Source organism: Delphinapterus leucas, chromosome 5 (genome assembly GCF_059928025.1).
Source record: "Delphinapterus leucas isolate spDelLeu-1000000601 "Yukka" chromosome 5, BTC_Dleu_Yukka2, whole genome shotgun sequence".
NCBI lineage: Eukaryota > Metazoa > Chordata > Mammalia > Artiodactyla > Monodontidae > Delphinapterus > Delphinapterus leucas.
In genome coordinates this window covers 112915305-112931977 of record NC_143133.1, presented here as the reverse complement: position 1 = coordinate 112931977, position 16673 = coordinate 112915305, and the positions used below count along the sequence as shown (strand labels likewise).

General features: G+C 38.2%; 1 protein-coding gene across 1 annotated transcript in view; it reads left to right on the top strand.

The window, feature by feature from the left end:
* Positions 1-15133, top strand: part of HHIP (hedgehog interacting protein) — an 88927-nt gene extending 73794 nt beyond the window's left edge. Inside the window, exons 12-13 of the mRNA XM_022599660.2 lie at positions 10747-10895; positions 14465-15133. Of these exons, the coding sequence (XP_022455368.1) occupies positions 10747-10895; positions 14465-14658 (343 nt within the window). The 3' untranslated portion in view covers positions 14659-15133. The remainder of the gene's footprint in view (positions 1-10746; positions 10896-14464) is intronic.
* The last annotated feature ends 1540 nt before the right edge of the window (positions 15134-16673 follow it).

Here is a 16673-nt window from a genome sequence, read left to right as displayed (position 1 = left end):
TTTGAACTTTCCAAGCTTTAGTTTTATTTTATAGAACACAAATATTTTCACACTATTGAAAAAGACTCTTTAATTTTTGTTTCAGATGGACTTAAACTAAATGACCTTTTCTGACCTGGAAATGTTTCCAGGGTTATTTCTCCAGGAGTTCGTAAAATAAAATCATTCTTAAATATGTCGATTTAATTCCTGTGTACCCAGTCTTACTCTATTTTAACACGTTGCTTATCTGTTAACCCCTAAGTCACACAACCCATTCCCTTAAGAGGTCTATAAATTAACAGTGCAAATTCCCAGCTTCAGAGGTCATTTTGCAGAAATGTCCTGTCCCCAGACTCTTGTGTGACCAACATCAAAAACTGCCCTCCTGTCTCCTCCCTGCCCCTCCTGTGATGACCCCACTTACTGCTCTTTGTTTATTTATTTGTTTATTTAATATCTTCATCCTACTCCTTAGTCTACTGGATGCTGAAGTGTGCTTTTTTTTTTTCTTCTCAAAAATCACTTCATGAGAGGAAATTGCTTCTGTTTATCCTTCGCATATGTCTCAGGGAGCCGGCAGGCAGCTCTGCCATCCTAAAGAAAGCCATGCATAATGGAGAAGGTTTAGCCCAATAAGCCAGTCTAGTCCCAATTCATCAGTCAAAGTTTTATGCAAGTGGCCTCCCTAGGTTGATAAATCCCCACAGTGCCTGTTGACCCAGCTGCCAAGTCCTCTTGCTGCAGGCGGTGTTTTCATGGCCACCCTGACAGTAATACAAACTGTTTAGCAGCTCCATTGACCTTTCAGCTATTAACAGGGACACAGGCTCGACGAGGGACTAGTTTTCAAACATGACAGAATTTCTTAACACTAGAGGTCATGAACAAGTATATGCCCTATAAAAATTCATTCAGCATGGTGGATTTGAAGTCTAAAAGACAAGGAAGCAGGGTCCACATTTTTGCTATAATTTTTCTACATTTCCAATAACTAAAAAGAGTATACACTTAGGTGCCAGCTTATATTTTATTCTTAATATGCTATTATAGTTTACGTGGTAGTGCACAAGATTTTTAGTGAACTAATCCTTCCTATGCTGTCAGATACCATCTGAAATTTTAAAGATATATTGCAAAAGAATGAGATAAGATCAAAGTCAAAACTTCTAATGAGTGGATGAGCATGTATACATAATATATGGTAATGGTCTAAGTGTAACTGGAATTGTATTCATATTTTACCAAGATTTGTGTGTTTCTGTATATACGCACACAAACACACTTGAACATACTCAGGTATTCCATACAAGGCTATGTAGAGCCATCGCCTATTTCAAAATATACACAAAATATTATACCATAACTTATGAAAAAATTTTCTCTAAATGACCATGCTATTTTAAAAGTCTATACTATAAAGCTTCTTATGTTTATATCCTACTTTCTGAAGATGTGACATATGACCACAGCATTCAAGGGAATTTTCTGCTTTATACTAATTATAGTCTTTCTTAAATTATCAATTTTAAATGTTGAAATATCAGTTCCTAGAGTAATTGCACAGATTGCTATGAAAACTTGATTGATTTGCCACTTACAAATGGCATTTGTTAAAAAGGCATAAAATGGAGAATATGAATAATTAAAAATATATTCTTCAAAAAGAGCCTCATTTGTTAAGAGCCTCTTAAAAGCATTTCTTTTCAATACCCATGTTTCTCCCCCACCTGGGACAGTGGTGGAAATCTGATATTATTAGACCTTCTGAATATCTTCTACTTTTATTGTGACAGTGGATCATCAGATGTTACAGCTCTCGAGATAAAGGCAGACTTAATCTTGCATAAAACAGCCACACAAATCTGCAAAAAGATGGTTTCTAGAGGAAGATATACTTTTTAAAGAAAAGAAAAACTACCTTAGCATCATTTTTTTACTAATTCATTTTAGTTGAGCTAAAAAAATCTGTTGCTTAAATGACTCGTTTTTGTCAACATTGACAAATGAATCAAAAGGTGTAACATCAAAATTTGTGAATTTGTCATCCTAATAGCCTTCAAAGAGAATTTAAACTGACATTTTTGTGCTATTTTAAGGGACAGAAAATCATTTCAACTTTTACTTCCCATTTAAAACATTTAGTGATATTTAAAATTTCTGCCTTCATAGAATACAAAATTAAAACACTAGTAGTCTACAGTTTTTTAAGTGGGAAAAAGATTTATTTTTTAGATGGCTTCTAAAAGAAAAATACTATATAGGCTTTAAGACTTTTGAATTATGTTGTAATCAAAGTGTTACTTAAAATGTCTATTTTCCCAGTTGCAGACATTTCTTATTTAGTGTCTGACATTTTTATCAATTATGGCTTATGAATCAAGTTTTTAAGTTAAAAAAAATTGGTTTTAGACGTAAAATTCTGAACAGAATGTGGTTCCTTCTTTATATTAGGAAGCAATGGCATTGGCTTTTTATTGTACCCTAATTTTTCAGTTTTTATTTTTCTATCCTATCAAAGTACAGTTATACAAGATTAAGACATGAGATTGAATCAGTCTGCAGGTATCTTTGGCTTGTCTCCTGTGTTCAAGATATTGTATTATGTGCTATGGAGGGAGAATATACGTGAGAATTTAGTCCTTTCCTCTAAGGAGCTTATTTTTATCTTAAATCAGGAGATTGCACACATTACCGAAAACATGAACAATATTATCTGAGATAAATATTGCCACTTTGGGACAAAATTATGCCAGAACATTGTACATTACAAGTTGCCAGATAACGGTCCAGAAGGTGATGGGTAAAACTCACCATGAGTTGGCTTCTTGGTCCAGTCTGTTCTACCAGGGGGAACAAGGCCTCAGCCCGGCTGCTGTACAGGCAGAAGGCGTCTTCTCAGTTGACTGTTAAAATGAGAAATAAGTGTCCGCAATGAGTTTCCCTCCCCCAGGAGACATTCCTCCAGCTTTGCATGGCTCTCTGCAGGTTTCACTCCCTCCTGAGTTCAAAGCGTCACGTCCATCACCATTTTGGTTTTGTGTGCTTCAATCTCCCCTGAGCAAATCTCTCCTCCAGCTACTGCCGACCTGCTCCCTGGGCTGCCCTCTCCCAAGGTACCAAGTTTTATTTTTGCTAGTGCTTTAGTTACGAAGTTGCATGGATCTCGAGGGGTCTGCCCCAACTCTATTTTTCCCATAAGCCTTATTTTTAGTATGCGATTTTGTAGAATACAAGATTTTTCAGGAACAAGTCCACTGAATTAAAGTGCAAATGCCTATTTTTCTAATAATTGTAGTGGACTAGTTTCTGAATTGAGGACATTGCAAACATAATACAAGAAACACCTAAGGCAATTTAATAAAATTGGACTTTATCCTTTTTTCCCTAAAAGCAGACAACCTCATCATCCAGTTTCATTAGTCATTTCTCCTAGGTTTTCCTTTTAAGGAAATACATAACTTTTCATTTCCTAATCTTCGCCTGGAAATATATAAACTGAGGTAAGCTGATAAAGTTGAATGAAGGCGATCCACACACCCTTTTAGATACTTGTGTATAGTGGTAGTGATGTTTGGATAGGGAGATTAATAAGGCCTGAAACACAGGTGCCTAGCTCCCTTTTTCCTAAAAAGGACCAGTTGAGTAGAAAGCTGTGCTAGAAAAGAGTTCCAGATTACCTGGAATCAGCTGTATGAAAGCTATTTCATATCTTCATCCATGTTCTGATCTTCTAAATTTGAGAATAGCAAGGTTGGCCCCATCTCGTGAGGATAAAGTTTAATATGAAATTACTGGAAAGTGTAAGTGGCTTCATTATCTGCTTTCATTCTGGTTGCATCTTTAACCATAGAACAAAATTGAGCAGGTATTTCTGAAAGTTCTAATAATTTCATTAACACTAGGCAGTCCAACTCACAGCTCCACCAAGTTGCCACTACCTTTGTCCTCTTTGAGTTTAGCGCCTACTCAATCCCAAACTGCCATATTAAAGCCAGTCGACACTATTTCTGAGTGCGCATGTGCTCAGCATTTAAATCACAGACCTCAAAATGAAGGCAACCTTGGTCACAGAGAAAAGAGCTGAGGCCCAGCCGCACTGTTCAGTGCATTTCAGAACAGAGAAATGCAGCGGTTTGAGAAATAAGATAGAGCACTGCCTTTCCCATTCTAAATTTGAATTCTAGAAATATACAGTACAAATTTAAACTGTTTAATATGACCCATAATGTATACAAGTTCAGAGGTAGTCTTGAATTTGTTTTCTTTTCCTTCACTTTATATATGTTACTGAGGACATATGTAAAAAGATTTTTCGAAGCAGCTTACGTATGATATAATGTCAAAGAAGGCATTCCTTAAGAATGAAATGAAAGCAAGTAGCTCTTAAAACGATTAATTTTTTGGTATATCTCAAATGGTACTTGAAAAATATTCTTAGGAAATGTGTGTTGCTACCTCTACAGCCACGAAGTCCTGTGAGACCGATATTGCGTGGTTACACAGAAGCAGATTCCATTTTCTCTGTTCTCCAACCTGGAATAGGATTGTATTATGAATGTATAAGATTCCTCAGAGCAAAATTGAATTTGTATGATGTATTATCGTTTTACCAGGTACTACAAAATGGTTATATGTAGTCGGAATCCAAAATTCTACTCCTCATGGGTAAACTGGCCCTGAAAAGAGAACTGTCAACACGAGTAAGAAGCATTTAGTGAACACCCAAACTGAAGAAAATTATCCGGACTAAAAAAAAAAAAAAAAAAAAGAAAAAGTAGTTTGTATGTTGACCTTGGAGAAAGGCACTAAAATGAATAATTTAAAAGATGACATAGCACCACTACACTAGTGCTCATTCCTATGCCTCAAGCTATACAAATGGGAGAAATTTCCCATTTTCTTACTTTTTTTGAGGCAAAAGTGCTGAGTAATGGTTTTAGGAACAATGAGTGGTTATGGGTTATGGCTTGTATATCGAATGCTTACCGAGTGAGGAAATCCATGAAACCACAGAATCTGTGGTGGCACAGGAAGGCTGCCCCCTCGTGTAGAGGCCGTACTCCATCCAATCACAAGATCTCAGAATATTCTGTACTTGGAAGCTCCTGACCACACTTATTCATGGCCCCATTAACCACTTTTGGCTGGGCATGGCCCTAATTAAGAAAGGGGCCTCTCAGGGCTTCCCTGGTGGCACAGTGGTTGAGAGTCCGCCTGCCGATGCAGGGGACATAGGTTCGTGCCCCGGTCTGGGAAGGTCCCACATGCCGCGGAGCGTCTGGGCCCGTGAGCCATGGCCGCTGAGCCTGCGCGTCCGGAGCCTGTGCTCCGCAGCGGGAGAGGCCACAACAGTGAGAGGCCCGCGCACCGCAAAAAAAAAAAGAAAAAGAAAGGGGCCTCTCAGACTTGAACCTGCATGTGAGTCACTTGACAAACTGACTGAAGTGCAGATTCTGATTCTGTACGTCTGGGGAGGGCCTGAGAGTCTGCATTTCAGACGACCTCCTGCTGGGGCTGCTGCTCTGGGACCACACTGAGTGATGAGGATTTAGATTTATCAGTTTTTCTTACCTCATGACAATAGGAAAAAGCATGGAAGAAAAATCGTTTTGCAAAGGTTACAGTTGCAAGGGAACACTTTTCCATGTGTCCCAGTGTGACTATGGATAAAAGAATAAGGGAATTCCCTGGTGGTGCAGTGGTTAGGACTCCAAGCTCTCACTGCTGAGGGCCTGGGTTCAATCCCTGATCAGGGAACTAAGATCCCACAAGACAAAAAAAAAAAAAAAAAAAGAATAAGACAGTTCTTACATCACGTCCTTAATCACCTCAAGCAGACTGTTGTCTATGAGAAGCTATAGAATTAGCACATCTTCTGAAATTTCCAATGAGTCAGGATTTTTATAAAAGAGTATTACTAAAAAAAAAAAAAAAGTATTACTCATGATCGATGTACCTTGTTTTACAATAACATACATTTAAAATCTGAACCCCTAACAAAAATTTCAGAATGAACCCCTTTACTTTTCATAAAAGACACAATAGATCGAGTTCTGTAACACTCACTCCAAAGATCAGGCCTGCTAAGACAGAATTTATCCCTGTGCTTCCACGCAAATGCACAGAAGACTTCTCATTTATTGATTGATTCATTCACTTATGATGTATCATAAAATTAAAACCATTCTTTAATCCCACTACCCAGAGACATTCGCTGTTGGCCTTAGCTGTTCACAAAAAGTCATCACAGTATAATGTGTGTTATAAATTACTCAGGCTTCTCAACTTCCTCCTTTATTTCAAGAAAGTATCTAAAGCTTTATGCTACTACACAGAACCAGCCAACGTAGGTTTGTAAGAGAATGTCTTATGTTTCTGAAAACAATGCTTATACGTTAAAAAATGTTGGGCAGTTTTCTACACTATCCCTTTAGTGCTTCATTATTTGTCATGTGTAAAGGGGTTAGAAAATGTGTTTTTCTAATTTAAATTAAGTTTGAGAACTATGGGTATAACTGTCAACAAATGGGCACCATATATTCTTTATTAAAAATCTGAATATCCTCTTGGGTAAGTTTTCTATCTTGAAAGCTATCTCAGACTTCATTCAGTAGACCTAAGAGTCCAAAAGTTTAAAAAGTAATTGTTTAAAAGGAGAGCAAGACCATTTAAGTAATTTTTATTAGGCCTACATTAAGATGCTCAATTTCCCAGTGTAATAAAAATAGGAATGAAAAATGAGTTCATCTATCACAAGTATATACCCTAGATTTTTGTTTAGATCCCATCTAGGTGTGTATATGTAGTAATTAGGAATATACAAGATGGTTTATTTCAAGGTGACAATAATAATAAAGTTCAAATTTACTTGTTTTATTCCCTTTTCTTTCTCCTCATTCCATGTAAAGGAACCTTACTCTTTTCAATGGAAAGAAGAAATGTCCCTAGAACAAAGAATGAGTGGAGAGGAAAGAGATGGTTGGGATCACCAAAAATCTTTGTCAAACTTTAACAAATGTATTACTAGAAAAATGAATGTTCATATGTTGACTTAATTCCCAGCTGGAGGAGAAAAGTAATCCCATCTCTTTATGTCATGCTTACTTCTTAGCCTGTTGTTTATTTATTATGATTATAATTAGTGTAAAAATGCTTTATTTAAAATGAATTTAACTATGCCTTGGAAGAATTTTGTAATACAATATTACAAATTTGTAATTTGTAATTACAAATACTTGTAATTAATACAAGTTAATTTAGCCAATAGAGAGAAATACAGTGGGTGTTTTTAGTTTTATGCTTATGATATAAAAGTATAGTGATTCGATTTTAATGATATCCCTCCCCTAAATAGTCCATATATTCCTAATATTGTCACTCAGTAGCATTTTAAAGAAACAAACACCCTTTTAAAATTCCACTCGTTTCATTCATTCAACAGATTTTTAAGAAGGATCTTCCATGTGCTGTACACTCTTCTGGGTCTTGGAAAGACACAAGAGAAGAGAGGGGAATATTTGTCTTCATGGAATTTATATTCCAGATTTGAAAAAAGTTTCTACTATATGCATTCAATTCAATAAACATTTATTGAATGCCTATGGTATTTTCCTACCTCCTATGACTATAAGTAGTTGAGGAGATAAAATACTTTGGTAGCTTAAATATCATCTTTCTATAACATCCCTCAATCCTAAATTAATTGCACCTTCGTCTGTATTCCTGTGATACTTCATATGCACCTGTATCATAGCAAAGATCATACTGCCTTATACTTTTGTGTTTGCTTGTCTGTCTTCTCCACAGTGGTCTCCAAGAAGATTAGGACCCCGTTTTTTTTCTGTCTTATCCCCATGAAGAGCACAGTACCTGTCAGAGTCAATGACTAGACTTGAAGAGGATTGAATATATAGTTTTTGCCCTCAGAAAGCTTTTATTTCAATGGTGAAGGGAAAGGAGAAATAAGATTACTCATTCCTTAAGAGAAGTGAAGTCCTATAGGTGATGGGCTACGTTTTATGTACATTTTCATGTTCAAGGCTCCCCAATAGAATAACAGAGACAGAGAGAGGATTTATTTAACATGCTAAGTGAGGAATGTTGGTTGTCAACTTCATAAAAGAAAAAATAAATATTTTCCTGGGTAATTAACTAAAAATTTAAGGGCATCGTAGGGTTTATATATGACAGCCACACAGTTTTGTGTAAGCTAAACAAGCCCAAGCATGAAGCAGTCACATCCACCGACAGATAAGCATCTGCCCAACTCTAGGCAAAAACAACAACAACTTAGAGTTCCCTCCATAATCTGAGTTTCCACACATTTGAATGTCTGGTGAAAATCAGACAAAGTGCCTAATTGGAGGATCATCCAGAAAAAAGGATCAGATACCCTGCCCTGAAGAACTGAACTTCCACAGAGAATCTCTATTCGTCATACCGCCTTATCCGTTCCCAGTGCACATGAATCAATGTCCCTACACTTTGCCTCAAACAGGCAACACCTTCCGGTGGTAGTTGTTTGATCGAAGTCACCTACGTTTTTAATCCACATGGTGTCTTCTCCTCTTTAGATTCATCTGCTCAGGCATGAACCATATCATCAAGTAGCATGTGAGCTATGTGCCTGCCTTTTTTGCATTGCATATAACACGTAACATATTCTTGACACACTCTGCTTCTGGGCCTCTTTTCTTGAATGAATCAGAAAGAGCGTGAACGAGTGAGTAACAAATAGAATTGGGTAAACAGAATCTCAGTTACCTGTAAAATGGAAACAATACCTGTTTACCGATTATCACTCAGTAAATGGTGGTGGCCTGTGACTCAGAAGAGCATCATGGCTACTGAGAAACTGCTCTCCTGATGGTCACAAATGCCACCGTCGTCTCACAAACAAAATAAGAATTTTATATGAGGAAGAAATAGGCAGACTTGGGCTATTCAACAATAAGAAGGCCAAGGTAATGCCCTCACTTTCCTTGGCATATCTGTTTAACATCTTCACCTTATCACACTCTACCATTACTCTCAGAAAGACTCCCTTGGGGGCACATAGGAACTACTTGATGGTGTGTTCTGAGTGAAAATATGGAATGCCTTAAGTACCTTTCATATAAGCTGACCATTTCTAGATTTAAATAAGAGGTTGAATAGATTTAAGGGAGCTTTCTGAATTGTCACGTTAGCTGCAAAACAATACTTTTATTTCTTTCAGTTTTTATCTTATATTGGAGTATGGTTGATCAACAATGTACGTTAGTTTCAGGTGTACAGCAAAGTGATTCAGTTATGCATATACGTGTATCTATTTTTTTTCAAATTCTTTTCCCATTTAGGTTATCACAGAATATTGAGCAGAGTTCCCTGTGCTATACAGTAGGTCCTTGTTGGTTATCTATTTCAAATATCATAGTGTGTACATGTCAATCCCAAACAATGCTTTCAACAGAGAATGGGATCTTATTGGAGAGAGGAACTAAAGAAGTCATTAGATATTTTAAATATGGTTTTGAGTCATTGTAGAAACAGCCTGAGGCCAAGCTCCAAATTATTATCACTGTTTATATTGCTACAGGGGCATAACAAGATAACCTGTCTCAAGAAAACTGAGTCTGCAGGGCCTAATTATTTGCTTCTCTCGGAAAGCTATATCATTCACCTCTGTGGTCGTTCTGACCTATAATTATCACCTTCTTTGTTATGGTACTTATGGACTCCAACTGATTTGCCCATCCTCCTGGTGGTGATTTGACTGGTGCTGAAGTGTTTACTTACATTCCTTCACTGAAAAGAGCTTTCTCACCACACTGAGGCACAGGTAGCAGTGACTGATAGCAAAGTACCACTGCACATTTTTCCCCAAAGATTAGGTAATGAGCAGGTGTGATCATGATTCCAGCATGAAACAACTTGAAAGACACCCTCTTATTCAAAAACCAAGAAGGCATCTTGGTCCCTCTCTAAATGATGGCAATTGTAGAGCAATTAAAACAAAGTCTATGACTTTTAACATGACAGATAAGATGTTTTTGTTTGCTACTATTAGCATTCTTTTTCTTCATAGCGGGACAAAATCAAATTATAAAAATATATATGTACATATATACATGTATGTATATAAAATCTCTCTATGTAGATCATTCTTTGCATAAAGAGTTTAAACTTTGAGTCAGTAGTAAACACACATATGTGTTATGACGTCCTTTTAAGAACAGTCATTCTGGAAAAAGTATTTCAAAAGAAATGTAAAAATGAAATAAAAAATGATTCCCAAGCTTTTTAGGCTACAACTGTTCATTCTGATGAATGCCTTCAGCCTCGTGATGTTGCCAAATATGCCAATAACAAGTGAAACCTATCTCAGGTGCTACTCCTAAAAACTTTTGGCGTTTTGAGGGGAAAAAAAAAAAAGCTTTAAAATATCTATTCATCTTTATTTTTTAAATTGTAATTGCTAGGAATTCTTAGCTACCAAAATATTGATGTAACATAATTACATTTTTAATCAATGAATTTTGATCATGATAAAGTTTCTTACCATGTTTGATTTGTTCCTTTTCGTTCAAAACTGATTAGTTTGTTTCCTCATGGGTGTGTATTTTCTCCTCTTAGAAAGTTGTCGACCTTTCTGTCTGAGTGGCGTAAAAGAAAGGTCTCTTTGGAAAGCAAGAGACGTGCTCTGCAAGCTACGAAATCACTAGATTTCATTCCAATATTGATTTGCAACCGAAATGCACTTTTGACGGTTGTCTTTTGATGCAGACCTCTGATGCCTGAGGAATGCAGGGCCACGGTCCAGCCTGCCCAGACCCTGACCTCTGAGTGCTGCCGGTTCTGTCGGAACGGCTACTGCGCGCCCACAGGAAAGTGCTGCTGCAGTCCCGGATGGGAAGGAGACTGGTGTAGAGTTGGTTAGTTTTCCTTCTGTTCTGGGGAGTTTGGGCCTGCAAGAACTTAACGTTAGTTACTTCCTCTAGAATGACCTAGGGTTCAAAACTGTAGCCGTTTACAATAGTAATGCTCAGTCTGTTTCTGAACTTGCACCTGAAATCGTTGCCATTTTCCTAATGGAAACAGTTCACGTATATAAGTTAATCATAAACATCATCGAGTTCTTTCACAAAGTCACACATGAAAACAGCCCAACTAGATCATCCCTGTGGACTCTCAGTCCTGGGTTTGAACTTTCACACCAGCCAATGACCTGGTGCTTGCAAAGCCCCTTTCTGAGTGCCAGCATTTTCCAGACACTCCGTAAAGGCCCTCCCTAAATTTGCTGCTTGCTTTCTTGCCGCAGCGTGCTAAAAACAGGGGTTTTCAGTGGGTGTTTTTATAGAAAAGGGGAAAATGCAGTTATCTAGAGGCATATAATGAGATTTTTCCATTCTTTTTGCCACTGCCTTGTGGACCATCAGGTGGGTGTGCAGCTGCTCAGAGAGCAAATGAGATTCATTCCAAGGTTATTCTATCCTTTAACTTGCGACTTCCGCAGATACATATAATCACGTTTAAATTCTACTTGGTGTGAAGTAAGACAATTAGATTAATTTAGGTACCTAGAGTTTAAGATGTGTATACTGAAAGTATGTTTTCAACAACCGGCATATACATATTACTTGCAAAAGATTTTGATCTCTGCTATTTCAAATATTAAAGTATCTCTTGCCAAAGAAAATTCAAGTCCCATATTAATATTTAACAGTATCCTTAATTCATAAATGCCTTCTTTCTTTACTCTAAACATGTATTTGTTTCAAAAAATTATAACCATACCTCGTTTACCTCAAATAAAGTAGACATTTAAAGTCACAGAGACAGTATCCATTTTAAGCTTAAATTGCTTCAGCACTAATAATATTACGTGATTGATTGATATCATGGTTACATATCTAGGAAAAAGCTATCATAACTGCAACTCAATAGAAATTAATTACATTATTTTTTAAAAATGCTTACATTCTATTGACCCATTCTGTCTCATTTTTCATTAGTTGGCCAAAAAATGAGAATCAGTGTTTAAATGCAATAATATTCTAATTCCTGATGATATATCTTCCTTCTGCTTCCTTCTATGCTTGACAATATCTACTCTCTCTGCTTTTACGGGGTGCCCATTCTGTCTTATTCCTTACTTATCTTTTGCCTAACCTTTTAAGTCACCTCAAGTCATCAGATAACAAATATTTATTGAGTGCCTGCTAGTAAAGTATGTTAAACTGAGGGTAAACATAATTTTGAATCTAGGCAGCTTAATACATACCATAATAGATATTAATAATGATATATGATATAAATGAAAGTTTATAAGCAGGGGTCCCCAACCCCTGGGCCACAGACTGGTACCGGTACTGGTCTGTGGCCTGTTAGGAACCAGGCCACACAGTAGGAGGTGAGCGGCGGGTGAGCAAGTGACGCTTCATCTGTATTTACAGCCGCTCCCCATCGCTCGCATTACCGCCTGAGCTCCACCTCCTGTCAGATCAGCGGCGGCATTAAATTCACGTAGGAGCGTGAACCCTACTGTGAACCGTGCATGCGAGGGATCTAGGTTGCACGCTCCTTATGAGGATCTAATGCCTGATGATCTGAGGTGGGGCTGAGGGGGTGATGCTAGCGCTGGGGAGCAGCTGCAAATACAGATTATCATTAGCAGAGAGGTTTGACTGCACAGAGACCATAATAAATCAACTGCTTGCAGACTCATATCAAAACCCTATCAGTGAGTGGCAAGTGAAAACAAGCTCAGGGCTCCCACTGATTCTGCATTATGGTGAGTTGTATAATTATTTCATTATGTATTACAATGTAATAATAATAGAAATAAAGTGCACAATAAATGTAAGGCACTTGAATCATCCCGAAAACATCCCCCACCTACCCCACCCCCGGTCTGTGGAAAAATTGCCTTCCACGAAACTGGTCCCTGGTGCCAAAAAGGTTGGGACGGCTGTCATAAAGTACTTTAATCTTTCCACTAAATCAAGTAAATACTTTGAATATATAAGAGAAACCAGAACCGTTTTATTAAAGTAATATATTTGTGGTATTTTTGACCCAAGTAAGAAATTTTGACCCAAGTAAGAACTTTATTCATATACTCACAGAGTTTGCTCATCTCCCACAAATTTAAAAGACTATTTTGGTCTATTTTCTCCCTGTTCTTTCTTTCCCATATATCAGCCACAGACCCCTGGATTTTGATTAACGCCCTGGAAAAGGTTAAAATAACTCTGTCCCCTAAAAGTATAAGGACATGTATTCAAGGAATTTGATTCTGTCTACAGTGGCTGCACACCTCAGATTCATCCTATCAGTAAGAGACAATTAAGTTATATACCCAATTTTATGCTCCATCTCATTTTAGCAATAAATCTTTACATTCCCTACCTATATTATAGTGGTAAACATTCTTTTCTGAAGCAATCCTGCTCTGTAGAGCAGCCCTGTAAAGGATTGCTCAGAACGTCTTTCTCTGGGCAACTGCACTGACCCCGAGAAGGGGCTTCAGGGTGTAATCAGAAAGGGGCATATGCCCTACACCCCCTGGGAACAAGGCAAGGGAGGAATCCAAGGGAATCCACGTGGTGGATCCTCCCTCCAACCAAAATCAAAAACTGACCATTTCTTTTCCTTTTTTTAAAACTCTAGTGTTTTTTTTTTTAATTAATTAATTTACATATTTATTTTTGGCTGCATTGGATCTTCGCTGCTGCAGGAGGGCCCTCTCCAGTTGCGCCAAGCGGGGGTCACTCCCTGCCGCGGTGCACAGGCCTCCCATCTCGGTGGCCTCTCCCGTTGGGGAGCACAGGCTTCAGGCACACAGGCCTCAGCAGTTGTGGCACGTGGGCTTAGCAGCTGTGGCTCGCAGGCTCCAGAGTGCAGGCTCAGCAGCCGTGGTGCACGGGCCCAGCTGCTCCACAGCATGTGGGATCCTCCCGGACCACGGCTCGAACCCATGCCCCCTGCATTGGCAGGCGGATTCTTAACCACTGCACCACAAGGGAAGCCCAAAAAACTGCCCATTTCTTGATGTTACATTGGTGATGCTCCAGCCACTGGGCCTTTCTCTCTGGCCGCGCCCTTCCCACCGTGAGGTCCTACCCCAGAGGGACAGAAACAGAGCGGTACTTGGCAGGCCCTGTGTTGGAGATGCCCTAGGGAGGCAGAGGTTTTAAAGAACTGAAATCCTCGTTTTACATAAAGTCAGTTCTGCAAGGGATTGAAATTGTTTCCCATGATCTGGATGATCCGCTTCTCTCGAAATGTCTCCCACTGTCTGTTGTGTTCTGGCCCCCAAATAACTAGAAGTCTGAAAGCCTTCTTCCTTTGTACTTATTAACTTTGGGAGCATTTTGGGACTGGCTTCCCCCTCCTTTCCCTCCATTCCCTTACTCGTCAGATATTTATTGGCCTCATACTCGGTGCTCTTTCCGACTTACAGAATGGAGTGTGATTTTATTGCTCTTTTTTTTTCTCCCAGCGAAATGTGAGCCAGCGTGTCGCCACGGCGGTGTCTGTGTTAGACCCAACAAGTGCCTCTGTAAAAAAGGATATCTTGGTCCTCAGTGTGAACAAGTGGACAGAAACCTCCGCAGAGAGACCAGGGCAGGTATTCTTGATCAGATCATTGACATGACATCTTATTTGCTGGATCTAACAAGTTACATTGTATAGTTTCTGGGACTGTTTGACTATTCCTTTCCAATGGGCATTTATTTTTTATCCTGTCATTAAAAAGAACGACTGTTATCCTGCTACACATTCCTGTGATTTCATTTTCTTTGATTAATTTAAAAGCCATTTCCAGAAATGTGCAGACCCTGTGTGTGTATATAGGCACGTTTGTTCACATATGCACATACGCACACACACTCACAACCCCCGTGAGTGTGGTTGCGTAACAGATGGGTTTTTTAAATATGTATTTCCTTGTGTGGAGTAATTTCCCCAGAAATTCCATTGTAAATTGATAACAGAATTTTTATGTCACCAGAAGAGATTATGTGCCTTCCCAGGAATTTTCTGTCTGTAATCACTAAAGTCAACTTCAATGGAGTTTTAAAACATTACTGTGCAATCTGATGGATTGAATTTTAAAAGGCCATATTTTTATATTAAAGGACTATAATATGAGAGAATGTTTCAGAGCTCCCTGATGAATTTCTAAGAGGGCAACTTGATATAAAATTGTAATCTTCATTTTTGTCAATGTATCCAATTGCAGAATGTTAACGCACTTACCTTTTTATTGGCAGAGAAATCTGGTTACTCTAGCTTAATTTCAAGATTGTTTTCAAATTAAATCATAATGGCAAAGTCTAAAACCAATCTTCCTAAAAGGTCTGCTTTTACTGTATAGTTTATTTAACAATAGGCACTGGGTTTGTGTTACATATTTATATTTTTTATTTTATTTTTATAATATAGACATCACCTAGATGAAACACCTTTACCCTGTCCTGTAAAATACTAAAGTTACATTTTTCACCAACTTAATTGGAAAGAAGGGGAGTGAGAAAGCAAACAGTCTTTAATGTGCTGAGGATCTAATCTAGCAATGTATCCTTGTGCCAACATGTAATCATTACCGACGGATGAAAAAGCAAGAAAACAGCCACTCCTTATAAAATTCCAGCATTAAACATTTGTAAAGTGCTTTTCACCATAGCAAGACTGTCAGAGTATATGTGATGAGAATGTTGCCGGTTTCACACTGAATCGCCTCACTGGAAAAGAGTTCACTCGTTTTTAACAAATCTTGCCTGTGTAAGCTGTCACTTGTACAAATTTTTAATATGATCATTCTTGCCAAATATGACTTTTAATGTATACGTTCCTTCGGAACTCAGTGAAAATCCTCTCTGGTTCATTTATGAATAAATTTCCTGTAAATGTTCTGTTCGGGTTTTTCAAGAAATGCCACGTTCTAACTTAAACTGCAAAAAGTCTGGTACACGTTTTTCTTCATGGTTTTTGAGACAATCCTGCCACGTTTGGATTATAACAAAATTATCAGGCCTCTTTGCCCCACTGAGAAAACATCGACTCATGACACGTGGGCACCTACTATAGGTTGCCCTTCTCTAAACATGTGCTCCTCCAGAATCTAAATTGTAGAGCAGGACAGATTATACGGCACAGACTGACTTCCCAAACCCGCTCCTTACCTTCACGAAAAGGAGCCTCAATTTCAAAAAGAAACAAAATCTTGTAACTAATATTTGTCTATTGTTTTAAAGTGAGAGATCTGCAAATAAAGCACAGTGAGAAACCACAACATAGAAAGGTTGGTTAAGTACTCTGCTCTTGTCTTCCATATATGATTACTTAAGTTTCAAGTGACCTCATGCCCAATGGAAATGGGTTGACAAATCTTGGTGCAGTGCTTAGTGAACAATAGCCTGCATTAAAAAGTGCATGCATAATTTTGCACAATTTCGATTTCAATTGACAGTCTATTCAAAGAAGTCTCAGGATTAAATGAGCATGGAGACCAAACTGCCCTCTTACCCCAGAAAAGGGGTGGTCCCTTCTAGTCACACGAACACTTCATTGGCCCAACAGTGTGACAAATCTTGCAGTGAACCCTGTACTAGCCCACATCTGTAGGTTAATAGCAGTCTTTTGTCCTCTTTGCTTTCTCTTCGTAGCCCTTTTACTGAATTCCATCACAGAAAGTTTTACAATTA